We start from the raw sequence: 25559 nt of genomic DNA on the forward strand, positions 1-25559 counted from the left end.
GACCGTGTGTGTGTGTGTGTGTGTGTGTGTGTGTGTGTGTGTGTGTGTGTGTGCTGGCTTATGGATCTGTCTTTTTTGCTCTGCCATAACGGACACCTCCTAGGCCCGTGAGAAAAGACAGGAATACAGATGGAGGAGAAAAGGAAAGTGCATCTTTTTTTTTTTTTTTTTTGGTTTTTTCGAGACAGGGTTTCTCTGTGTAGCTTTGCGCCTTTCCTGGAATTCGCTTTGGAGACCAGGTTGGCCTTGAACTCACAGAGATCCACCTGCCTCTGCCTCCCAAGTGCTGGGATTAAAGGCGGAAAGTGCATCTTGGTTCCTACCTCAAACCTCTGAACTAGAAGTAGATTCACTGAGAGAGCCAAGCAGACACTCATTCTTCTGTCAGAGATCAGGCCTCAGTTTCAGTTTCCTGAGACTGAGCAAGCAGTTTCTGAAAGAATCACAAACAATGGACAATCAATCTTCAATGCCCCTGACAGCAGGGACGAGGGAAATAGCATATACCAAGCCTGGGCCATCCCCTACAGTATCTCAAGGCAAGGACCAAAATGATCAAATGTCCAAAGGGACAAATCTTCTACCTCTGCCCCCTTGGAACTTGACCAAACTTGCCCAAAGATGGTAAAACTATAGCCCTAGCCAATTAGAAGTGTACTAACATAGTTGTCCCTTGCTTAAGCCAATCATAGATAGGATGACCTAACTGCTTCTAGAATTCCCTTAGCTATGTATAAAAGGTGCCTGTGAGCTTCTCTTGAGGTCGCCATTTTGCCATTGGGCCTTTGCATTTCTCTTACTCTTTTTTTTTTTTTTTTTTTGGTTTTTCGAGACAGGGTTTCTCTGTGTAGCTTTGTGCCTTTTCCTGGAACTCACTTGGGCTCTTGAGAATTATATGCTCTTGCTGATTGTAAAAAAAAAAAAAAAAAAAAAAAAAGTGCATTTTGGAATCGCGGAGACTTGTTTCCCGAATTCGGACTGTTTTCACATTTTTTTTTTTTTTTCTTTTTCGAGACAGGGTTTCTCTGTGTAGCTTTGCGCCTTTTCCTGGAACTCGCTTTGGAGACCAGGCTGGCCTCGAACTCACAGAGATCCGCCTGCCTCTGCCTCCCAAGTGCTGGGATTAAAGGCGTGTGCCACCACCGCCCGGCTTGTTTTCACATTTTTACACACCAGATAAGACAGTGTCACCATTGGCTTTTAAGGAAATTTGGGAATGCATACCCGATTCAGACCCACGAATCCGCCTTACTGTGGCCTTGATGATCAGGGAAATGGAAACACTGGCGCATCTGGAACCACTACAGTGTCTGCAGAAGTCCCTTTAACTCCTTGCATACCGCTTCTATAGCTTCCATCTCTTTGGCTATGTCCTTGTTTCCAGGGTGCATGTTGTCCGAACTACATTACCCAGAAGAGACAGCGCAGAAGGGCTCAGCCAATGAAAACTGGCGATTCCGCGGGCTTTAACAAAAAGAAGAAGAAGAAAAAAAAAAAAAAAAGACAAGACAAAAAGGCATTGGGACTTAGTGGTTGTGGGCAAGTGATTGTTCTCCTGGATGCTCGTGTCAGGTCAGTGGAAAACTGATTTTTTTTTACACCTCGTTGTCCAGGAAGAGGAGGCTTGAGAGGAGCGAGGCGTTGTGCACTAGCACCCAGACGGGTTTGAAGTCTGCGACGATCCCGTGTGACAGGTTGCACGCCTAGTGAGGACAGCCATGTCTATGGATCCAGCTGTCCAACAGAGTCAGGCTGTGGTGGCTGGGCAGGGAGCCCAGGCACAGGTGCGTACCACGTGATCACACCCCCGGTTCTTGAGTTAATGAAGGCTTGGCACAGGGTTCTCAGGCACGTCCACTAACGAGCCTGGGAAGATTTGTGAGTGTAAGACATGTTCGGGGCCACAGAAGCCTGGGCAGCTTTTTGGGTTGGGTTCTGGTGTGTTTGAAGACGGGATCCCATAAAGCACAAACTGGCCTCAAACTCATAAACCTCCTGTTACAGCCTCCCAGACGCTGGGATTACAGACATGTGCCCCCATGGTCCACTACTTGAACAACCAACTTACCTACCTTCCTTTATTACCTCCCTCCCTCCCTCCTTCCCTCCCTCCCTTACTGGCTCCCGTTTTCTCTTTTTGTTTGAGGCAGGGTCTCACCGTGTAGCACTGGCTGGTCTGGAAGTTGTTACATGAACCAGGCTGGCTTTGAACTCAAAGAGGTTTGCTCGTCTCTGGCATGGGTCACGCCTGGCCCCAATCTCTCTTCTTTAAAAACATATGTGTGTGTGTGTGTGTGTGTGTGTGTGTGTGTGTGTGTGTGTGTGTGTGTTGTGTTTGCCTTCGTGTATGTGTGCGTTTGGGGGCAGGAGGGTCCATGCATGCTTTGGCACAGGTACAGAGGACACAGGACAATTTTTGTTGATTTTTTTCTCTCCATCCACTTTCATGTGGGATCTGGGAATTGAACTTAGATCATCTGATTTTTCTTCAGCGAGCTCATTTACCCACCAAACCATTCTACCAACCCAGACCTGGATTAATTTTACAGTCCTCAGATCTCACATTTTCCCTCCCCAAGAAAGAAATTACTATAGACTGGGTCAAGTTTCCCCTTGGGGCTCTGCCAAGGTTCTCTCGTTCCAGCTTGCCCAGTCTGGGTCATCACTGCCTGGGGTGTCTGTCTGCTCTGCTGCTTCCCTAATCCACTCAGCTCTGGGCTGAAGAAGAAAAGCTGAAGGTTTATTATTACTTTATGGTCCTGAGAGTGGAACCCAGGGTCTCATGAATAGTTATCAAGCCCTCTATATTGAGCCTCATCCCCAATCCTTGACTGGTGGCTGGTACTACACAGCTGAGCCACAGTCAGCTCCAAGGATGGAGTCCTGTGATCTGATGTGGTATTGACTGGTGTCTGAAGGACTGGACATTGCTAGAGTATGAGGATTCTGGATTGTGATTGAGACATGGCTGTTGGTGAGATAGATTCGTCTCAGTAGGCTTTCATTGCCACTCCTTGTGGAGAAAAGGAAGGTCAGTCATGCACTTGGCACAAGTAGCCTATCTGTGCCTCACCTCCTCAGCCTTATGCAGAGGAATGATCCTCTGTCCCTATGAAAGGACCCTAGCAGAATTCCCTCCTTGGGGCACACTGACCAGCCAGTTAGCTGAAGTCTAAAGCCTGATTTCTCAGGCTCTGTTTATTCACTCTGATCTGATGAGTACCTGTTGAAACAGTATTTGGTCAAGAATCACATATAAATGGTTGATTAAATAAACCACATATAAATGGTTGTTTAAAACAGCATGGAAATAAGCACTTAACAATTGCTTGAAAACACATTCTGCATTTGATTAAAGCCTAATGCGTTAAGTATCACATTCTTTTATCTGATTGCTTTCTCACTTGTTTTTATGTGTATGAGTGTTTTGTCGGCATGTCTGTCTGTCTTTGCACCACTTGTGTGCTTGGTGCCTGCAGAGTCCAGAAGAAGGTATTGGATCCCCTGGGATTGGCGTTACAATGTAAGCTACCATGTGAATGCTGGGAATCAAACCTAGGTCTTCTGTTCTGAAAGAGCAACCAGTGTTCTTAATAGCCGAGCCATCTCTCGGACCCCAAATATCACATTCTTAAATAAGTGTATATAAATCAAATGCATGGTTTATGAAAACATGCCCACATATTTGGTTTTGAGGGGGAAATGATTAGTTCTTTGAGAATTTCTTTCACTGTCTTTTAATCATATTCATCCCCTCCTCTAGGTCCTCCCAGACCCACCTGCTTCCCTATCCAAACCATCAAGTCCAGTTTGTGTTAGCTATATACTCTTGGGTATATAGCCTTCTACTGGAGTTTGGTTGACTTACCAAGAACTATACTCTTAAAGAAAACTAACTCATGCTCTCCCAATAGCTATCATCTGACAAGAGCTCTTTGGTAAAGAGTGGGACTTTGTGTCTAATGACCCTTTCCATGGTCTGGCTTGACTATGCCCAACTCTTGTGTATGCTGTCACAATTGTCATGAGTTCATATATGCAGCTGCCTTGCTGTTTCCTTATAGTTATCGGCTACCTCTGGCTCTTATACTCTTCCCACCACTCTCCCTATCCCAGTGACTCCTAAGCCATGGGAAGAGGTGTTAGTGCAGGGCTAACCATTCCAAAACCTCTTATTCTCTGCATCTTGCCTAGTTGTGGGTCATTGTATTGATTACCATTTTCTGCAAATAGAAACTTCTCTGATGAGGGTTGGGAGATGATTGAGCTTTGGGTGTAACAATAAGGCATTGAGAATCAGTTTAACATACCATGTCCATGGAGCAGAATAATAGTATATTCTCCTCCAGGGCCTTGGACCTGCATAGACAGAGATTCTTGGCCCCAGAATGGTGTCAGGATTGGAGCTCATCTTATGAGGCAGGACTTAAGTCCAATCAGAAAGTGGTTGATGAGTAAATCCATGTCCCTTGCTATTCTGTTCACAATAGCCAGAAACAGAAACAGCCTAGATATTCCTTGACTGATACTCAATAATGAAAATGTGGTACATTTACACGATTGAATATTATCCCGCTGTTAAAAAACAAAATTATGAAAATCACAGGTAAACAGATGGAGTGAGAAACAGTCGTTTGGAGTGAGGCAACCCATGTCCAGAAAGAGAAATGTTGTATGTTTTCTCTCATTTTTGAATGCTAACTTTGAATGTTCAGCTGTGTGTGTTACATTTGGAGGTTGGGGAATGGGCATGGGGGTCTTTCAAGGGGAGAGAGATAGTATGTAGTAGTATAAAGGTACATAAAGGGGATAAAGGGGAATAATGGAACAATAAAGGTTAAATTGAGGTGAGGGTGGGAGGTAAGGGTAGAGAGGGGATTGGGGAGAGATAAATAGCACTGAAGACTTTTTGAGAAATCATATGGGAGATGGGTGTCGTAGCTCATGCCTTTAATCTCAGCACTCAGGAGTCAGGGGCAGGTGGATTTCTGTGAGATTGAAGCCAGCCTGGTCTACATAGTGAGTCCCAGAACAGCCAGATCTATCTGTGTAGAGAGATACTGTCTCAAAAAGAAAAAAAAATGAGCAAAAGAATAAAAAGATCATATAGAAACCCTCTACTACAGAAGCTTACACACACACACACACACACACACACGCACACGCACACGCACACGCACACACACACACACAATTTCTCTATAATGGGGTATGATTTTTTTTCTTGCTGTAATAAAGGCCATGATCAAAACCAAACTTTGGAGGAAAGGGTTTATTTGGCTGTCTTAGTTAGGATATCTACTGTTGTGACAAAATACCATGACCAAAGCAATTTGGGGAGGAAAGGGTTTATTTGGCTTACACTTCTTTTTTTTTTTTTTTTTTTTTTTTTTTTTTTTTTTTTTGGTTTTTCGAGACAGGGTTTCTCTGTGTAGCTTTGCGCCTTTCCTGGAACTCACTTGGTAGCCCAGGCTGGCCTCGAACTCACAGAGATCCGCCTGGGGATTAAAGGCATGTGCCACCACCGCCTGGCTTTGGCTTACACTTCTACAGCACTGTTCATCATTAAAGGAAGTCAGGACAGCAACTCAAACAGGGCAGGAAAGCAGGAACTGATGCAGAAGTCATGGAGGGATGCTATTTACAGGCTTGCTCCTCATGGCTTTCTCAGCCTGCTTTCTTATATTCTTATAGAACCCAGGGCACCAGGCACCATTGGCTGGGCTCTCTGCTATAAATCACTAACTAAGAAAATTCCCTACAACCAATCTTATGGAGGCATTTTCTCCATAAGATTCCCTTCCTTCAGATAACTCTAGCTTGTGTCAAGTTGCCATAAAACTAGCCATCACAATGGCTTATACTTCCATTTCATAGTTCATCATTGACATAGTTAGGGCAGGACTCAAGGCAGGAACTGAAACAGAAACCACAGAGAAATGTAGCTTTTTGGCAGGTTCCCTATGGCTTGCTCAGCTTGTTTCTTCTCCTTCTTCTCCTTCTTCTCCTTCTTCTCTTTCTTCTCCTTCTTCTCCTTCTTCTTCTCCTCCTTCTTCTTCTCCTTCTTCTCCTTCTTCACACTGGCATTTACCTGGAAGCTTTGTCCCTACAAAATACCCTTTTATAGTGCTGGAAGGTGCTATGCATGCCACCAGAGGAGAAAAGTAAGCACTTGTCTGAACCAGCTGTGAACCCTGGAACTATAACAACAGCCTGGCAGTGCCCATTTGTGCTAAAAGTCTTGACTACAGTATTATACATCCAGGAAGGACTGCACACAGTACTTGACATGATGTAGGACTGAGTGTAGTACAACAATACTCCTGTCAAGGAATGGGTGTCGTTCTCATTCCCGTGTTCCAGAAGACAACATTGAGGAGCTGATGAATTGTCTAAGGGCACACAGTTAATAAGAGACATCACTGAGGTCTGAAGCTCAGCGTAGATATTCCTGACGGAGGTATGAGGGGGACTTGGATGGTCCTTCAGGATGCCGACATCATTGCTCTTTACTCACAGCCTTCTTTACCCACAGGTTGCAGTAAGAGCAAAGACATCGACTGACTGTAAAGAGATAGGTGGAGGGTGCCACAGGAACTCACACTCTTCAATCCCCTCATAAGTGATGGCTGGGAGTCTTTACTTGCTATTCTCCTATCCTTCCATCTGATTTATATGAAAGATGATTATAGAATATAAGGTCTCTGAGTCCAGAGCACAAATTATATGGATAGGTTCCATTTATGGAAGCCACTCCCTTAAGATTCAGAGGTATGCAAGTTCCAGTGATGAGTATTAGAAAATGCCTGGAAGTAGGATGGATTAGGAAGGCTCAGAAGCTGGGTGGTGGTGGTACATCCCTTTAATCCCAGCACTCAGGAGGCAGAGACAGGCGGATCTCTGTGAGTTCGAGGCCAGCCTGGGCTACAGAGCGAGTTCCAGGAAAGGCTCCAAAGCTACACAGAGAAATCTTGTCTCGAAACACCACCCCCGCCCCCGGAAAAAAAAAAGAATGCTCAGAAGCCCTTGGGTGTGCATGAGATTTGCTGGATGTGGTGGAAGGCAGCAGTTGGGAGTGGTACAGTAGATGAGAAGCTGTGGGCTTGAATACTAAAATGGGAAATGGAGGGACATGAAGAGTGAAAAACGATGTGCCTAATAACAGAACGAATAGATGGGCTCTCGGCTCACATGCTAGGGGTATAGTGGAGAACAGTGACTCAGATCTGCACAAATTTGGTTAGCATGATGTGGAGGAACCTATGTAAATTGTCTGGTAGAAAGGTGGAACTTTCCACACCAAGACTGGGTGAATTTCATTTGTCTATCTGCCTGTTATGGCTGATGCTGAATATAGTGTTCACTGCAACCTTGAGTAGAGACTGAGTGTCAATGGATGAAGAGCCTGGTGCCCTTTGCAGAAGGAAGCTAAGTGCAAGGGGCTGCCTTTGGGATGTCAAGTTAAATTAACTCAATGTTCTCTGTTGTGGCAGGGTTGTATGGCCTTTAACGACGTGGCTATCTACTTCTTGAGGGAGGAATGGACACTGCTTGATGACTCTCAGAGGCGTCTCTACCACCATGTGATGATGGAGGTCTTTGTTCTCATGTCCTCATTGGGTAAGCCTCCCCCACAACATTCTGTAAGAGCAACCTATCTTCTTTTCTAGAGAGAGATGTCTTCTTCCCAAACTGACCCATGGACCGTTGACTCTTCCCCACTATCCTGGAGTAGGAAATACAGGTGAAAGACATGGGCAGGGTACACTAACATCTTCTTTCTCCTAAGTACAGCAAAGGGACACAGGAAGTGACCTGAGGTGAGGAATATTATAGTAGCTTCATAGAGTTCACACTGATGGCCTCTCCATGACACTGTAAATACACGGCATTCCTATGTCCTGGGTACTGTTCTCTTCCTCTAGGTGACTTGGGTCTGCCTGTGGCAGGAATTGTGACACTGATATGGACACTATTTGGTGAATTTTCTTGCAAGATCTCTCCAAGGGTCTTTGTCATTAGTTTTCTTTCCTGTGGATTGCCATGAGCTACATCACTCTGACTTGGTATGGGACATTCACCTGTCCTGCTCTTTACTTTAGGACTCATACCTTCTGGGACCCGTGACATCACTCAGCTGGAGTCTTCAGATCCCTTCATTCCTGCACTGAGATTCCTGACTCCAAGTATGTGGATGGTACTTGGGAGGGTGGAGGTCGCTGATGTATGCACTCTGGATGGGTTCATATGAAGTATCTTTCTACTGGTTCTGATGTTTTGGTGCCAGAGCAAAGGATCATGGTAGAGTCCATCTGTCTATGTTTGCCCAGTTGCCTACCAGTCATTGCTGTTATCTCAGAGCCAGGACTCTCTCTCTCCTATGAGTCTTGTGTGTTTTGCCTGCTCCCCTGTAGCACTATATTAACACTGGATTTCCTTTATTGTGTTGTTAGTGTGCACAAGTCCCCTGAGCAGTCCTTGAATACAGGATCTTTGGGTGTTGTGTTTAATGGCCATCGACACAGCCTTCTGCATTGAGTTAAGCATCTCTGTCTTACAGTTTTTATTACTGTGATAAAACCATGACCAAAAACAACTTGAAGAGGAAAGGGTTTATTTCATCTTACATTTCCAAGTAATGGGTCCATCACTAAGACTAATTCAAGGCAGGAATTCAAGTCAAGAACTGAAGCAGAGGCCAGGGAGGAACACTGCTTACTGGCTTGCTCCCCATGGCTTGCTCAGCTGGGATCGCCTGACCAGGGGTGGCACCCCCCCCCATGAGCTGGCCTCGCCTACATCAATTATTAATAAAAAGAAATGACCCTTGATTATGTTATGGAGGCACTTTTACAATTGAGGTTCCCTATTCTCAGATGACCCTAGCTTGTGCCAAGCAGCGGGAAAAAAACCCAACCAGGACAGTCTCCAACAATTGAGGCTCTATAGAAAGCCATTTTCTAAGGAAGGAGTTCAGGTCCCCACCACTCCTCCTTGTGCTGCATGCCATTCTCATGTTGTTGCTCATGAGGTTTCCTGGGACAGGGATCTTCCAGCTTCATCACTGTAGTAGGCCCTTCCCATCTTGAAGTTTCATGAGACACCTCAGGTACTGATCACTTGTGTGTGTTGCCACTTCCAAGTCTATGTATCCTTTATCACTGTTTCTCTATGTTTGGATTGCTGCAAAGGAATTGTGGTTGAAAAGATACCTTGTAAGCAGAACACTTCCATGGAAGCAGGGCTTAATGCGACCATGCTCCAATCGCAACCACTGAGCTGTACTGAGACATCCTTACAGAGAGCAGAGAGCAGGATTTCAGTTGTGAAGAGCAAGAAAAGTGACTTTTCACAGAAGAGTTTACAAAGCACAGACAATGGGGTGGACCCCCAGACTCCCTCAGGTCCTCTTGGGCATCCTGTGACTCATGGTAGTGAGGAGCCACCCAGGAGCACTAAAAGAACAAAGGCTATTCGTAGTGAGAAGAGGAACTACAAATGCTGTGACTGTGGCAAATCCTTCAGTTGTAAGTCTCTGCTTATTCGACACCGGAGGATACACACTGGAGAAAAGCCTTTTAAGTGCAGTGACTGTGAGAAATCTTTCATCCAAAAGGCTGATCTGAATCAACATGTCAAAGTTCACACTGGCGAGAAGCCTTTCAGATGCAGTGAATGTGGGAAAGATTTCAAACATAGTCGCTCCCTTGTTGGGCATCAAAGAGTTCACACTGGAGAAAGGCCCTATAAATGCAGCCAGTGTGGGGAATCGTATATGAACAAATCCAGCCTCATTCGTCATAATCGACTTCATACTGGAGAAAAGCCTTACAAGTGCAGCGAGTGTGGAAAATTGTTTAAAGAAAGATCCAGCCTCGTTTATCATGCCCGAATGCACACTGGAGAGAGGCCTTTTAAGTGCAGCCAATGTGGGAAGAGTTTTAAAAAGAACTCACACCTCGTGAAACACCGAAAAGTTCACAGCAGAGGAAAACCTTTTAAGTGCAATGTATGTGGGAGATGCTTTACTGTGAGGTATATCCTCATTAAACATCAGAGATTTCACACTGCAACAAAGCATCATGAGTGCAAGGAATGTGGGAAAGTGTTTTGCTACAGGACTGGACTTTCTAGACACAAGAAGACTCATACTGAATAGAAGTATTGAGTGTCATGAACATGGGAAATCGTTTTCATCATCTACTACATGCATGCAAGGGAACATTCACTGGACAAAAATCAAGAATGTTTGAAGTGAGCAGCCTTCACCCACACCTCCATCCTGTTCAACTGGAGAGGCCACGGTGCTGGGATGCTTCATGAACCCACTGATTCTGGGAAAGCCTTTGAGCAAATGTCTGTTCTTATTAGTAACATATGTACAACCCAGATAGGTCTGTGAATGCAGAGAAAATCTTTGGCCATTGACCAACCTTATCCTAAAAGTGACCTTTGTGAGGGAGTCATTCATTGAAAGTTACTCATCAAATAAGAACACTGGGACAAGATGAGAATTATTGTCATCTTCCTATCCCCCCAAAATGAATGTTTTCTAGGAAACTTAGCAAGAGGAAGGTCTGTTTTTTGTTTTGTTTTGTGGGGTGAAGGGTTGCTTTTTTGAGGCAGAGTTTCTCTGTGTAGCCTAGGTTGTCCTGGAACTAGCTCTGCAGACCAGGCTGGCCTCGAACTCAGAGATCAGCCAGCCTCTGCCTCCCAAGTGCTGAGATTAAAGACACATGCACCACCACTAGGCCAAGCCCTGTGTTCTTGACTGCACCAGTGTGGAGTGGAGTTTCCATGAGACTGAGTTTGAATGGAGGAGGAACAGAGTGGTCTCAGTTTCAATAAGACATGGTTTTTGTTGTTATAGTTGTTTGTTTGTTTGCACTTGTTTTCTCACTAAATGTTGCAGTTCCTGGAATAAACGATTGTTTGCTGTATAGTCTTCATGACCGTATTGTTCCTAAGTGTCACTAGTTTTGTTGGGGACCAGCTCTATGTAGCACCTTATGCTCCCATGTAGGAGTATAGCCCATATGCTTTAGGTATTTGTTGTTTTTTTCAGGCGTAAGCATTTTTTCTGCATATCTGTACGTACATTGAGTACATGCCTGGTAAAAATGGTATTGGATTGCCCAGAACTGGAGTTACAGATGGCTATGAACCAGTGTGTTTGCTGGAAATGGATCCCAGGTCCTCTGCAAAAATAGTAAGTGGTCTTCAATACTGAGTCCTCTCTCCAGCCCAAGTTTTAAGTTTTTAAGAAGTTACCAGATTCAGTTCTAGTTGGCTGTGTGTTTCAGATTTCCTCCTGAAGTATTTCACATACCAGTTTGTCACATCCTCCCTGATACTTTGTAGGTTGTGAGGTGTTCACATGAGTCATTTTAACAACTATGCAGTAGCATATGACTGTAGTTTCATTTTTTCATTATGTTCATATATTATTATAAAGATTCATTTAATTTTGTCAGTTTATGTTAGAACCTGCAGGTATGTGTGTGTACCACATGTATGTCTGGTCCCCTTGCAGGTCAGAGTGGCCATGAGAGCCCCTTGAACTAGAGTTATAGATCCTTGTGAATTTCTAGTCAGTGCTGGGAATGGAACCAAGGTTATCTGCAAGAATAGCAGCTACTGTTAGCCAATGAGCCATTTCTTTGTTCTCCTCACTCATGTTTCCTTCCTTCCTTTTATTCTTTCTTTCTTCCTTCCTTTCTTCCTTTTTCTCTCTCCCTCCCTTCCTTCCTTCCCTTTCCTTTCTTCCTTTCTTTCTTCCTTTCTTCCTTTCTTTCTTCCTTCCTTCCTTCCTTCCTTCCTTCCTTCCTTCCTTTCTTTCTTTCTTTCTTTCTTTCTTTCTTTCTTTCTTTCTTTCTTTCTTTTCCTTCTTTCTTTTTTTCACTCACTATTTAGCCTTGGCTGTGCTGCATTCCCTCTGTAGACCAGGCTGGCCTTGAACTCAAAGAGATCCACCTACCTCGGCCTCCAGAGTGCTGACATTAAAGATGTGAAGTTGGGGAATGGTAGTGCACGCCTTTAATCCCAGCACTTGGGAGACAGAGGCAGGCAGATCTCTGTGAGTTCAAGGCCAGCCTGGTCTACAGGACAGGCTCCAAAGCTACACAGCAAAACCCTGTCTTGGGGGGAAAAAAAGTGAACCATCCCACTTAGCACCCACATTTCTTGCTAATTTTCTTCTATTATTTACTTTTTTCTTTTTGTTTGTATATGTGCTTATTTAAAAAAAAAAACTGGTTTCCAAGCTAAGAGACAGAGATAGGTGTATCTGTGAGTTGAAGTAAAGCCTGGTTTACATGGTGAATACCAATGCTACATAGTATGAACCTCCCTCTCTCTCTCTCTCTCTCTCTCTCTCTCTCACACACACACACACACACACACACACACACACACACACACACACACACACGAATAAAAAAAGAAAACAAAGAAAAATTTGTTTTCTCTTATTGTTTTAAAAGTTTTTGATATTTCTGTGAAAAATATCACAGTCTGTGGGTTTTTGTTTTTCCATTTTTATTTTCTGACAGGGTCTCACTATTGATCCCAGATGTCCTCAAACTCTTTCCTCTCCTCCCCCAGTCGCCTGAGAACTTAGATTGCCTGAGTGCCAACATGCCCAGGTGTCTCCTTTGATCTCTCAAGACTTAGGCATTTAGTCAACTTGCTGATTTAAGGCATTTTACTCTGAAGAGGTGAGAATTCTCTAACCATGAAGGTATAGCCACATTCATTCCTAATATAAAGAGTATAATTATGCCTATGAACAGAGACATGTGACATAGGATCTTCTAATGTCTGCACAGACTTCTGCCCATTCATGCTTTCCCAGACTAAAGGGCAGACCTCCTGCACAAAAGAAAATAGAATGAAAATTAAGCATACACTAAAGCAGTGGTTCTCAACCTTCCTAATGCTGTGACTCTTTAATACAGTTCCTCATGTTGTGGTGACCCCCAACCATAAAAATATTTTTTGTTGCTGGGCGGTGGTTGCGCACGCCTTTAATCCCAGCACTCGGGAGGCAGAGGCAAGCAGATCTCTGTGAATTCGAGGCCAACCTGGGCTACAGAGTGAGATCCAGGACAGGCTCCAAAGCTACACAGAGAAACCCTGTCTCGAAAAAAAAAAATTTTTTTTTGTTGCTACTTCCTAACTGTAGTGACGCTACTGTTATGAATCATAACGTAACTATTTGTGTTTGCTGGCAGTCTTAGGTGACCCCTGTAAAGGGTTGTTGACACACGAAGGATGGTCTTGAATATCATCCTCAAATCCCAAGTTCTGGGATTACAGCCATGCATCAGTATGTTTTGTTTGAAGGAAAACATTCTTAATCATGAGTATACAAGAAAGACATGAAGACATAAATAAAGGAGAGCCAGAAAAGAGTCAATCATGTCCCACTCACGAAATCAGCAAATTCCGAAAAGAAATAGAAGAGAAAGGATGAACAAATAATCCAACCAAACATGAACAAGCAACAAATTACCAGACTCAACAAACAGTCCCCAGTTATTAACCTATCTATAATAGTTTGAGCTCCATAAGACAAAGGCCAACTGCTTGGGTTCAAAGAAAAAATCTGACTGATTTTTGTCCACAATAAATAAATCACTCACCAAGAGATTTATAATGTAAAATGTAAAACAATGTGCAAAGCACATAGAAGACATAAACTAACCATGAGCAGTTAAACATATATCTGTTAAATTATACCTTACCTAAGATTGGATTAGATAAAACATGCTACAACATATTAATATGAGGAACAATTTGTTAAGAACTTGGAATAATAACTATACATGCACCAATTCAGGTACATGATTTTCTAAAATAAACATTGCTAGACATGAACAGATAAATATGTACAGATACATTCATAGTGGGTGACTTCAGTACCTCATTGTCATCAAAAGACCTGTCCCCTAGATAATAAAAAATAATTTTAAAAAACAGTGAAGAAATAATTGCAAGAGATCTTCAGACCATTGCAAATGGGCTGGACAGATGGGAGTGATCCACAAACAGACATGTATGCAAAACACATATACACATCAAAATTTAAAAAAGAGTATTTCAAACAACAACTATTGAAGATGAATTCCAGTAGCCCATGGAGCATTTTCTAACATAGATCACATTATAGACTATAAATTATGTTTTTGTTTGTTTGGTTGGTTTGGTTTGTTCGTTTTGGTTTGGTTTTTCCAGACAGGGTTTCTCTATGTAACAGCCCTGGCTGACCAGAAACTCACTTTGTAGACCAGGCTGGCCTCAGACTCACAGAAATCTGCCTGCCTCTGCCTCCCAAGTGCTGCGATTAAAGGTGTGGGCCACCATGCCCATTGTAAATGATAACTTAACAAATACAAAAGAATCAAAATGATTACTTATATCTACTCATATCTCAGTGCAATAAAAATAAATGTCAATAGCAAAAAAAAAAAAACTATTAGAAACTATGCAAAGAAAAAGCAACTGGCCACTGCTCTTGAGTGACCAGTGGATCAATAAAGAAATCAGAAGGAAAATTTAAAAATTCATATAATCAAATGCAAATGAAAATACCACTTACTGAAGGATAATGTGGGCTCAAGATTTTATTCCCAGCACTTGGGAGGCAGAGGCAGGCAGATCTCTTTGAGTTTAAGGCCAGCCTGCTGATCTACATAGAGTTCTAGGACAGCCAGGGGCACATAGAGAGACCTTGCTGAAAAATAAAAAAGGAAGAAAGAAAAGGAAAAAGGAAAAGGACCATACAAGAAACTGTTCTAATAATAGACACATAATAACATAATAGACACAATTCTAAAGGATGACTGATAGCTATGAGAGCTCTATTAGTTACTTTTCTCATCAGTATGACCAAATATTTAATATATACAAGCAGGGGACTTGAGATTTATACTGTCTGGTTTATGTTTCAGGGCAGGGAGCCCATGATGGTGAAGAAGGTACTGCAGCTGGACCAAGTCCACACACCCAGATGCACATGCATGCACAAACACACACAGATTAATCTTTAAAAATAACTCCAGTGGGGTGGTACATGCCTTTAATTCCAGCAAAAGTAGGTGAATCTCTGAGCTTGTGGCTAGCTTGGTCTACAACATGAGTTCCAGACAAGTCAGGGCTACAGAGAGACTCCCTGTCTCAAAAACGAACAAATAAACAAAACAACAAAAACTCAACAATAAACAAACAAAAATCCTGTAGGGATATCTTGCAATCAAAGATGTGTGATGTATTCAGCATTAGTGTCTTATCCTTTTATTCTGGTAATCAACCAAGAAGATGGCAGAAACTTGTAATTTTTTGGATGCCTCTGGGGCTTCCCTGGTTAACAACTCGTGAGCAGGTATATCTTCCACTCAGTATTGAGGCTTTTGTTTAATTACCTATTGCTTCAAGTAGGCAAGATATTCATGACTGCAAAATACTGGCATGAACTGGGAGTAAGCAACCACTCTTTGATGAGATTTAGGCCATTCCAAAGAAGGGAAGCCATGCCTGGCACTGTTAACCCAGTCAAAACTCATGGTTGGGTAGGTCACAGGCCTCAGATCAGAACTTAAGACTGTTGTTTAGCTAATAGACAGAGCATAGAACTGGCTACTAAATACGTGTCTATATTCATAGACAAATGCTACTCTCAGCCTTAATTAGAGAAGCCCTGCTATGGATTTAAGTAGATGAAGAGGCTCTTGTTCAAGGTGCTAATGATAAGCTACAGGTGAATGCTCAGCCATGGACAAGGCGTTTATCCTAGTCTCTGGAAGGCCAAGGGACACTGAAGAAGAGGAGACAGAATGGAAGAGCTAGAAGACTGGAAGGCTGTGAAATGTCATCTTCTGGGCAAGACATAATGATCCCAGTAACAGAGCCAGAGCATCTTCTGTTGTCTGTCCAGGGTTTGCACAAGAATGGAACCATTAATAGGGATGAACTGGGGAGTTTTTCAGGGTACCTACTTTTCCCTGGAGAACCATAAGCTATGGATAGATTTTGAGAGAAGGGGAGTTATTGGTTGTCTACCCAGTGTTGAGCCCAAGGAGCTCCAGTGAATAGTTTCAAGTAGATGGTCACACACCGCCCTTGTTTAAAACAGTGGGTAACAAAACAAACAAACAAAACCCAAGAGGGGCTGGAGAGATGGCTCAGCAGTTAAGAGCACTAGACACTACTTCAGCCTTGTTGAAGAAAGCAGGCTTTGTCTGCCCACCATCGGGACTCTGTTCTGTCATGAGGCCACTTTCCTTGGATGTATAAAGAATCCTTGTCCTTTTGCCCTGTGTCACTTTGTGGAGCTGGTGTTTGCCACATTTTTTGGTGGAAAGTCCAGCAGGTTTTAGGAATAGTCACCATGTTTACAGGAGCAATATTGTCACAGAAAGTAACTACAATCTTTAAAAGAGTAAAAATTAAAATAAAACAGGTCTCAGTCAGGAATATCAGCCCTATACCCAGGCTTGCTCCCGACCCAGACCCCAGCGTGCTGTAGCAATCAGGTAGGTCAGGGATCGTGTTTTTACCTCATCCAGAGTTCCCAGACCAGCTGACTGGGCTACCCAGAGAGGCACATATACAGGAACATTCCTACCCAACTCTTAGAACCAGACACACCATGGCAGTACAGATTTCAGACCTGTCTAGGTGCCAGAGGACAAAACTTTCTCCTCTCTCACCTTCCTACCTTCTTGGTTTTCTTTTACAGAGAATGTTTCTTTTCTTTCTCTTTTTTTTCATCTCCAAAAACATTTATTAGCATGATTGAAAACATTTTTTGAATAATAACAGAAGGAGATTTTAAACATGAATGAGTTATCTGTGGCTCTACCTTATAACCAGTATTTGGAATGGAATGGACAGTTTTATAGCCAGTCTTCATTTATTAAAAACAATCCATTGCCGGGCGGTGGTGGCGCACGCCTTTAATCCCAGCACTCGGGAGGCAGAGCCAGGCGGATCTCTGTGAGTTCGAGGCCAGCCTGGTCTCCAAAGCGAGTTCCAGGAAAGGCGCAAAGCTACACAGAGAAACCCTGTCTCGAAAAACCAAAAAAAAAAAAAAAAAAAAAAAAAAAAAATCCATTTATCAGTTCCATGACGTTATGACTATTGTTTTGTCTGGGAATGAGTCCCTACAGCAATTACATATAAAAAATATCTTTCATCATGATTGGAGAGTGACCTGTGTTGGAGCGTGACTCTGAGTAAAGAGTTGAATAAAAATACACAGAGTTGGATTTTTGTTTTTAAAAAATACTCCTTTATACACTACAAAGAAAGAATTAGTATTTTGGCTTTAAATTCCTTCATGATACTGAGAAGGACTAGAGAGAGTGTTTCTTGTGTAGTCCTGGCTGTCGTGGAACTCGCTCTGTAGACTATGTTAGTCTTGAACTCAGGTTCACCTGCCTCTTCCTCCCAAGTGCTGGAATTAAAAGTGCATGCCATTGTGCCTGGCTAACCTTCCAGTGTTTCTGCGCAATCTCCTCTGGGTAATGTAGTTCAGACAGCATGTACCACGGAGACCGGGACAGTTGTAAAACTGGAATGTAGAGAAGCGGTGTGCAAGAAATTAACGGGACTGCAGCGGGCAGTGTCGTGGTTACAGAAGTGCCAGGGTTCCTGTTTCCCAGAGCAGCTGCTGCCCAAATCTTTCCTTCTGAAGCGCATCCTCAGTGTCACAGCAAGGTGGTTTCCAAAGATGAATCCCGTTGTCCATCCCCAAATTTCTTTTCGCACAATAGGAAAATTATTCCTGACGACTCCACACTGGTGTGTAAAAACGAGAAGCATCGCCGGGCGTGGTGGCGCACGCCTTTAATCCCAGGACTTGGGAGGCAGAGACAGGCGGATTTCTGTGAGTTCGAGGCCAGCCTGGTCTACAAAGCGAGTTACAGGGCCGGGCGGTGGTGGCGCACGCCTTTAATCCCAGCACTCGGGAGGCAGAGCCAGGCGGATCTCTGTGAGTTCGAGGCCAGTCTGGGCTACCAAGTGAGTTCCAGGAGAGGCTCAAAGCTACACAGAGAAACCCTGTCTCGAAAAACCAAAAAAAAAAAAAAAAAAAGCGAATTACAGAAGAGCCAGAGTTGTTACACAGAGAAACCCTGTCTCGAAGGGGGGAAAAATAAGTGGGGCGTAGGGAAGCGTCTGAATCTAAAATCCCATGGTGAAGGAATCCTTGATTCCAAGTACGTCATTTTTGTCTTCCATGGTCACCATTCCTGTATTTAGTGGCACGGACCTGGTAAATACCATTTCACACAAGGCAAAGGTCTGAAATGCAAAAGTAAGCATTGCCCTATCTCATGCATTTCTGAACATCAAACAAAACAACTAGATCTCAGTATGTAGCCCTGCCTGGCCTGAAACACACTGTGGCAGGTTGGCTTCTAAAAACACTGAGCTCTATCTGCCTCTGCCTTCAGTTCTGTAATTTAGAAGAGTTCCAGCAAGCTTGACCTTGTAGCTCACCCCCTATTTCTAACCCACACCCAACTTGCCTCAGGTAGAAAACATTGGGGCGTCTATAATTACAATAGTCTCCACACCAGTCCCATGAAGTCCATAGAAACTGAGTCTCCTCCATCTGGGCAGTTGTGTCCAGAGCTGACATCTAGTTGATCCTATTTGAACTACATTGCCCAGAAATCATTGCAAGAAGCTCAACCAATGAAAATCGGTAGTTCAGTGACGACAATGACCGTTGGGCGGGACTTTGGGTTTTACGTGAAGGAGAGTCTTTGTAACTTCCTGGACCCGTCAGTATGGTTCACAGAAAACTGGTTTCATCTGAGTTGGCCATGACAGGAAAACCGGAGCGTTAGAAGCGTTTGTTCTTTGTCACAGAGACGGGTCTGAGGTTTGTAACGACACGTGTGACCTGATCCAGGCTTGGAGTAGGGCTAAGCCATGTCCCAGGGCCCCACCATCCTGTGGAGCCCGATGGTGATTGTGGAGGCTGCTGGTGGAGCCCTGCCTCAGGTGAGTGCCTCGAGATCGCCCGCCTACCTGAATTCTAGAGCTTTGAGATCTGAGTCAGGAACCGACAGGGCAGGCCCGGTGTCCCCGACTGTAGGACACTGGTGGACGAGATTATGGTTTTGACATCTTAAGTGCTAGAGAGCGATCCCCTCTGACTCACAACGTCTGGTAGACCATTCATCGAAAGGCTTGCAGGCCTGCCGGAGCTCAAAGACAGAAGCCCTGGAGTGACCCCTGCTGGCATTAGATGGGGGGAAAGGGCGCAGTGCGCCTAAGGAGCTTTTATTTATGGAGATGCTGGTGGCCACGGAAGATCTGAGCAGAGGAGAGACTTGATCTATTCGGAGTTTTCCAAACCTTCCCGGGGAATATTGGGCATGGATGAGGCGATGTGGATGGAGGGATGGAGACAGAGAACTTGAATCTTTGGGTATATCCTGTGGACTAATGCAGGAGTTGGGGTTGTAGACCACAGAAGTGGAGAGCAGTCTTCAGATATCTGATAGATCCCCCGCTCCCCGCCCGAGACAGTAGTTCTGGCGGTCCTGGAACTAGCTGTGTAGACCAAGATGGCCTCAAACTCACAAAGGTCTTCCAGAGTGATTGGATTAAAGGTGTGGCCTCCCACCTCGGGCCTCTCTGATAGATTTAAAAGAAGTACTTTCTTTTCCTTTCCTTTATTTATTTTTTTACGTGAAAACAATCATCATTTGAATAAAGTCTACTGTATTAACTATCACTATTTTTCCCCCCTTGAATTCACTGTGTGACTCTGACTGGCCTATGTAGCCCATGCTGGCCTCAGACACAAAGATCTGCTTCCCTTTCATTCCATGTGCTGCAATTAAAGGGGTGCACCACTATGCCTGGCTGATACCGCCCCCCCCAACACACACACACACACACACACACACACACACACACACACACACACACACACAAGGCTTTCTCTGTAGGACTAAAGGCATGGGCCACCCACCACCACCTATCTCCTAAATTCTTACTTAAATGTGTGTAGATAAAACGATACATTCTGAAATAATTGTTTAAGTGTTTGTGAAACTCCTGACACCACAAGTATTAGTCATGTGCCCAGGAAAAGCCTGTGCTGAGTACTTGTCACGTAGGACTGCGTTTGATGCAATGGGTTTCCTCTTCAGCCAGGACTGTGTGGTAGTTTGGATGAGAATGGCATCCATAGGCTCGTGTATTTGAATGCTTAGTCACCAGGGAGTGGCACTGTTTGAGAAAGATTAGGAGGTGTAGCCTGGTTGGAAGAAGTGTGTAGCTGGGAAAATTTGCCAATGTCCTCTCTGTCTCTCTCTGTCTCTGTCTCTCTGTCTCTCTCTGTCTCTCTCTGTCTCTGTCTCTCTCTCTCTCTCTCTGCCTGCTGCTTCTATATCAGGATGTAAAGCTCTCAGCTACTGCACTAGCCCCATGCCTCTCTGCTTCCCACCCTGATAATAATGGACTAACCCTATGGAACTATGTAAGCAAGCCCCACTTAAATGCATTCATAAGAGTTGCCTAGGTCATGGTGTCTCTTCACAGCAATAGAGCCGTAAATAAAACAAGCTGCCATTCTTATCCTCAGAGAACAAACTGAGGAGTTTGATTCCTTGTCCGAGGTCACTCAGTAAGAGACACCATTAAGGGATGAAGCCCATGGGGGCAATTGGGTGTACCTGACTACAGGTAAGTGAGGGGACTTGGATGGACCTTTGGGATACCAACACCTCGTTTGTTACTCACAGCATTGTTTTTCTGCAGGTTTCCCATTATTCAGTGAAACCTGCCAACCAGGAAGAGGTAAGTGGAGGGTGCTCAGGAAACACACTCCTCAGTTTTCACATAAGAGACCTCTGTGATTGTGGTGTCCTGGGACTCTTTGCTTGGGATTCTCTCTCTCTCCTTCCATTGGATTTCCTGGAAGGTGCTTAGAATGTAAGGAATACATGGCCAGGTTTCCATTTATGGCAACCATTGGCTTAAGTTTCCAAGGTCTTAAAGTTCCAGTGATGAGCATTAGCGGCTGCCTGGAAGTGAGATGGTAGGGAATGCAGAGGAATCCTCAGGTGTGCATGAGGTCTGCTGGATTTAGTGGAAGGTAGTAGCTGAGGCCTGGGCTTGCATACTGAGTTGGAAATGGCAGTTCAGTGTGAAGACTGATGTGTGTGCTGTGAGAGTATGTATAGATGGCTTCCTGGCCTTCCTGCCTGGGACACAGTGGATACCAGTGACCCAAATATGGTCTGTGTGAGGCAGATGATTGGGAGGAGCCCATGTGAATTCTCTGATAGAAAGGAGGGCCTTTCCATGGCATCCTTCAAGCTTGGATTGACTCCAGCTGTGGTGGTTTCAATGACCATGCCCCCCATAGGCTCATAGACTTGAATACTTGTTCCCCATTGGTGGGAGAGTCTGGGGAGGACTAGGAGGTGTGGCCTTGCTGGAGGAGGTGTGTCACTGGGGTGGGCTTGGAGGTTTCGAAAGCCCATGCCATTCCCAGTTAACTCTCTCTGGTACCTATGGTTCAGGATGTGAGCTCTCAGCTGCTGCTCCAGTGCCATGATGCCTGCTGCCATGAGGGTCATGGACTCCCTGTCTGAGTTGTGAGCCCCCAATGAACTCTTGGTTCTATAAGTTGCCTTGGTCATGGTGTCTCTTCCCAGTAATAGAAAAGTGACCACCTGCCCGTTCTTGCTGAGTGCTGACCAGAGTACTCGGTGGGCCCTTGAGGACAGACTGGATGTCCTAGCTTCAGAGCCTGGTACCCTCGGAGGTAGGAAGCTCAGTGAGAATGGCTGTCTTGAAGAGGGAAAGAGTCCCTGACAAGGAGACTTCACATAAACTCCACTTTTCCCTTTGTGGCAGGGTTGTGTGTCCTTTGAGGATGTGGCTGTGTACTTCTCCTGGGAGGAATGGAAACTGCTTGATGACTCCCAAAGGCTGCTGTACCAGACTGTGATGACTGAGATCTTTGCACTTGTGTCCTCTCTGAGTAAGGCTTTCCCTCCATCCTGTTAGAACATGTCTGTATTGACTTGGTTTTTTGTTTTGTTTTGTTTATCTACAGAGAGACATATTCTTCTCACAGCTGGCCTGTCAACACTCAGTCTTTCCCCGCACTGTCCTGTAGTTGAAAATACAGGTTATAGACACAGGCTTGTTACACAATACCTTTTCTCCCTTAAGAACAGTAACAGCAAACAGGAATCATTTTGAGGTGACAACATTTGTATGGTGCAAGGGCTCCTGGAACTCACTGTATTGACCCAGCTGTCTGGAACTCAGAGATCCTCCTGCCTCTGCCTTCCAAGTGCTGGGATTAATGGTTGTCAACACTAGGGGGTTGGGAGCCTCAACAGTGATCAGTTTTCCCTGAGCTGATTACATGGCAAATACATAGCATCTCTGTAACACAGATACTTCCCTCTTCTTCTCGGTGACATGCCTTGATGTTTTTCTTACAAGGATTGTTCTCATTAGGCTTCTTTCCTTTGGATTATTATGGGTTGATTAGTCTGTCCTTGTATGGAATGCTCACTTCTTGTATCATTTTCCTTTAGGACTTGAACTTTCTGGGATCGATGACACAACTCAGATGGAGTCTTGCGGAGATCTCTCTGTGCCTGCACTGAGATTCATGACTCCATGTTTGTGGACAGGTACTCGGAGGGTGGAGATTGCTGATGAATGCACCTATTATTTCTGAACCAGGACTGTCCCCAATGTATCAGTCTCAGATGATTCGCCCATTGCTTTGCCACACTGTGAAACTCAGGCTTTCCTTGATGGTGTTAGTGTGCTTTATACCTAGGGAAGTCTTTGAGTGTAGGTTCCTCAGTTACCATGTCTTAGGGGCCTAGACAGCCTTCTGCACTGTGTCCTGCATTTCCAGCAGCTGAGGCTTGTAGAAAGCTATTGCTGAGGACAGTGTTATGGTTCACAGTGCTTCTCCCAGTGATTCACTCCACGATTATTTTCTTACTGTCCCGAAGGTCCCTAGGTCCTATGATACTGACAAATTCAGCATGACAATGGGTCCTTACCACCCTGAACTAATCCCCTTGTTCAGTAAAAAGTCTCAGAACACTTAGTAATATGTGCTGTCTGTCTGTCATTTGACAGTCTCCATGCCATTCATCAGTATTTGTCTCTGTTCAGGTTGTTGGATCAAAGTGGAGAGTGAAATGCCCCGCTTTGAGCAGAGTCTTTCCACAGAAGGAGATCTTAGTTCATCCATGCTCCAACAGCAAATGCTGAGCTGTGCTGAGACACCCTTGCTAAGTGCAGACAATGCAATGATCATCCAGACTTCCTCAGGTCTTCTTAGGCATCAGGTGACTTCCAGTGGTGGGGAGGCACCCAAGAGCATCGAGAGTGGAGAGGCCATTCACACTGAGAAGAAAAACTGCAAATGCACGTACTGTGGCAAAGTCTTTACTAGTATATCTCACCTTAATCGGCACTGGAAGATACACACGGGAGAAAAGCCTTTTCAGTGCAGCGAATGTGGGAAATCCTTCAGCCAAAAAGCCTTTCTCATTAAGCATTTCAGAATGCACACTGGAGAAAAGCCTTATAGGTGCAGTGAATGTGGCAAAGCCTTCAAGCATAATATCTCCCTCATTTCCCATCAGGGACTCCACACAGGAGAAATGCCATTTAAGTGCAGTGAATGTGGGAAATCCTACAGGAGCAGGGAAGGCCTTAAAGTTCATTATCGATTTCACACTGGAGAAATGCCTTTTGAGTGCAGCGAATGTGGGAAATCCTACAGGAGCAGGGAAGGCCTTTTGAATCATTTCTACAGTCACACGGCAGAGAAGCCTTTCAGCTGCAGTGAATGTGGAGAGTATTTCACCCAAAACTCTGACCTCATTGAACACCTAACAGTCCACGGCAAGCCTTTCAAGTGCAATGAGTGTGGAAGAGTCTTTAATTCAAGCTATAACTTTGTTAGACACATGAAAGTTCACATTGTAGCAAAGCAGTATGCGTGCAGGGAGTGTGACAAAGTGTATTGCAGTAGCTCTAGCCTGTATAAACACCGGAAGATTCACACTCGATAAACGTCTAAGGAAGGCAAAGAAGGGAAGAAGTCCCTTAGTCATCTAAATGAACACCTGAAATCTCAGTGGAACAGAAGAAGTGCTGAGTGCTCCAGAGCAGATGTCAGCATCATTCACACACACCTCCAACCCATAAAAGTGGAGAGGTCACGGGACTAGGATGTGTCATGAAGCCATGGCTTCGGGGATCCAGGTTTGAAGCCTCTGAGCAAAAGTGTTTTCTGAAAACAACATCACATCCCACATAGGTTTCTGAGTGCAGAGGTTGTAGGGAACAGCTTCAGCCACTGGCAAACCTTCAGCTTTAGGACTGAATCTGACCTTTAAAGAGACGTTCTGAGAGTGGCCTTTGTAAGAGATACATCCATTGAAACTTCCTCCTCTGGTAGATCTCTTCCCAAGAAGTTGACGCCAGGGAACTAAGAGAGAGGGAACTCTGTGCTTGACTGACCAAGTGTGGAGTGGAGTTTCCATGTGACTGAATTTGGTTGGGGGAGGAACAGAGTGTCCTTGGATTTTAATGAGACATGACTTCTCCTTTTACTGAGTGTTACAGTGCCCTGAATAAATGTTTGTTTTTTTCCCCCTCTGTAGTCTTTCATGACTGATTGCAGAGGTTTTCCTCTGTGCTCCTGGGTTTCAGTAGACTTTTTGTTATTGTTAGAGTCATTTTTTTATGAGTGTTCAGTTCATATATGTATGTCCACCAAATACATATGTTTATATATGTATACAACATGCGTGTCTGGTGCTGACAAAGGTCAGAAGAGAGCATATCCTCTCCCCAGAACTAGATTGAAAGAGCAACATGTGCTTGTAACAACTGAGTTTCCCTGATTTTCACTAGTTTTGATGGAGAGCAGCTCCATGGTGTCCCTCATGATCTCATGTTGATATGTAGTCCAAATGTTTTCATTTATGTGTTTGCTTGTGTGTATGTGTGTGTACTGAATGCATATGTGGTGCCTGAGGAAGAAAGTCATGGGATTCCCCTGGAACTGGAGTTACATATGGCTGTTAGCTGCTGTGTGTGTGTGTGTGTGTGTGTGTGTGTGCGTGCGCGCTGGAAATGGAACCTAGGTCCTCTGCAAGACAGCAAGTACTCTTAAGCACTGAGCCATCTCAGCAGCCCTGTCACATACTTCCTTTTGTTTTGAGACAGGGTTTCTCTGTGTATCCCTGCCTGTCCTGGAACTTGCTTTGTAGACCAAGCTGGACTCAAAGATCCATCTGCCTCTGCCTCCTGAGTATTGGGATTCAGAGCGTGCATATACATGTTTTCAAAGTATGACTCTTCAAATTGTGTGCTTTTCTTGGTTTTCTGTGTGTGTATGTAAGTATATACCCCGGCACGGTTCTGTAGTATTGTTTTAAATTTTTATGTGCATGTCTATGGGGTTTGTTTGTTTTTGTCTGTATTTTGGGAGACAGGATCTTACTTTATACCCTAACTAGCCTGGAACTCTATGTAGA

The 25559-nt window shown here is 44.3% G+C and overlaps 2 protein-coding genes across 4 annotated transcripts; both read left to right on the forward strand.

The window, feature by feature from the left end:
- Positions 1-1459: 1459 nt before the first annotated feature.
- LOC128094659 (zinc finger protein 773-like) lies at positions 1460-17095 on the forward strand. 3 transcript variants are annotated; one of them, XM_052713138.1, is made up of 4 exons: positions 1460-1572; positions 7494-7620; positions 8103-8186; positions 9192-10940. In XM_052713138.1, the coding sequence occupies exons 2-4, from the start codon at positions 7500-7502 to the stop codon at positions 10157-10159; spliced, it is 1173 nt and encodes a 390-aa protein (XP_052569098.1). In that variant the 5' UTR covers positions 1460-1572; positions 7494-7499; the 3' UTR covers positions 10160-10940. The 3 variants fall into 3 exon arrangements, 2 of the variants coding, with proteins under 2 accessions (XP_052569098.1, XP_052569097.1); XR_008213024.1 differs by lacking the exon at positions 9192-10940 and adding an exon at positions 11066-17095 and having other exon boundaries at positions 1503-1784; XM_052713137.1 differs by having other exon boundaries at positions 1503-1784.
- A 1535-nt stretch (positions 17096-18630) lies between these two features.
- On the forward strand, positions 18631-24675 carry LOC128094261 (zinc finger protein 773-like). Its single transcript, XM_052712500.1, has 5 exons — positions 18631-19011; positions 20782-20820; positions 21886-22012; positions 22581-22679; positions 23179-24675. The coding sequence occupies exons 1-5, from the start codon at positions 18940-18942 to the stop codon at positions 24084-24086; spliced, it is 1245 nt and encodes a 414-aa protein (XP_052568460.1). The 5' UTR covers positions 18631-18939; the 3' UTR covers positions 24087-24675.
- Positions 24676-25559: the final 884 nt, after the last annotated feature.

Source organism: Peromyscus californicus, unplaced genomic scaffold (genome assembly GCF_007827085.1).
Source record: "Peromyscus californicus insignis strain IS unplaced genomic scaffold, ASM782708v3 Scaffold_4__1_contigs__length_199733344, whole genome shotgun sequence".
Taxonomy (NCBI): Eukaryota; Metazoa; Chordata; class Mammalia; order Rodentia; family Cricetidae; genus Peromyscus; species Peromyscus californicus.

Coding starts and splice junctions, on each gene's coding strand:
- LOC128094659 (XM_052713137.1), top strand. CDS start 1,719: ATGTCTATGGATCCAGCTGTCCAACAGAGTCAGGCTGTGGTGGCTGGG. Junction 7,621..8,102: donor TGTTCTCATGTCCTCATTGG/GTAAGCCTCCCC, acceptor TCTTTACTTTAG/GACTCATACCTTCTGGGACC. Junction 8,187..9,191: donor ACTGAGATTCCTGACTCCAA/GTATGTGGATGG, acceptor ATTGCTGCAAAG/GAATTGTGGTTGAAAAGATA.
- LOC128094261 (XM_052712500.1), top strand. CDS start 18,940: ATGTCCCAGGGCCCCACCATCCTGTGGAGCCCGATGGTGATTGTGGAG. Junction 19,012..20,781: donor CTGGTGGAGCCCTGCCTCAG/GTGAGTGCCTCG, acceptor GTTTTTCTGCAG/GTTTCCCATTATTCAGTGAA. Junction 22,013..22,580: donor TGCACTTGTGTCCTCTCTGA/GTAAGGCTTTCC, acceptor ATTTTCCTTTAG/GACTTGAACTTTCTGGGATC.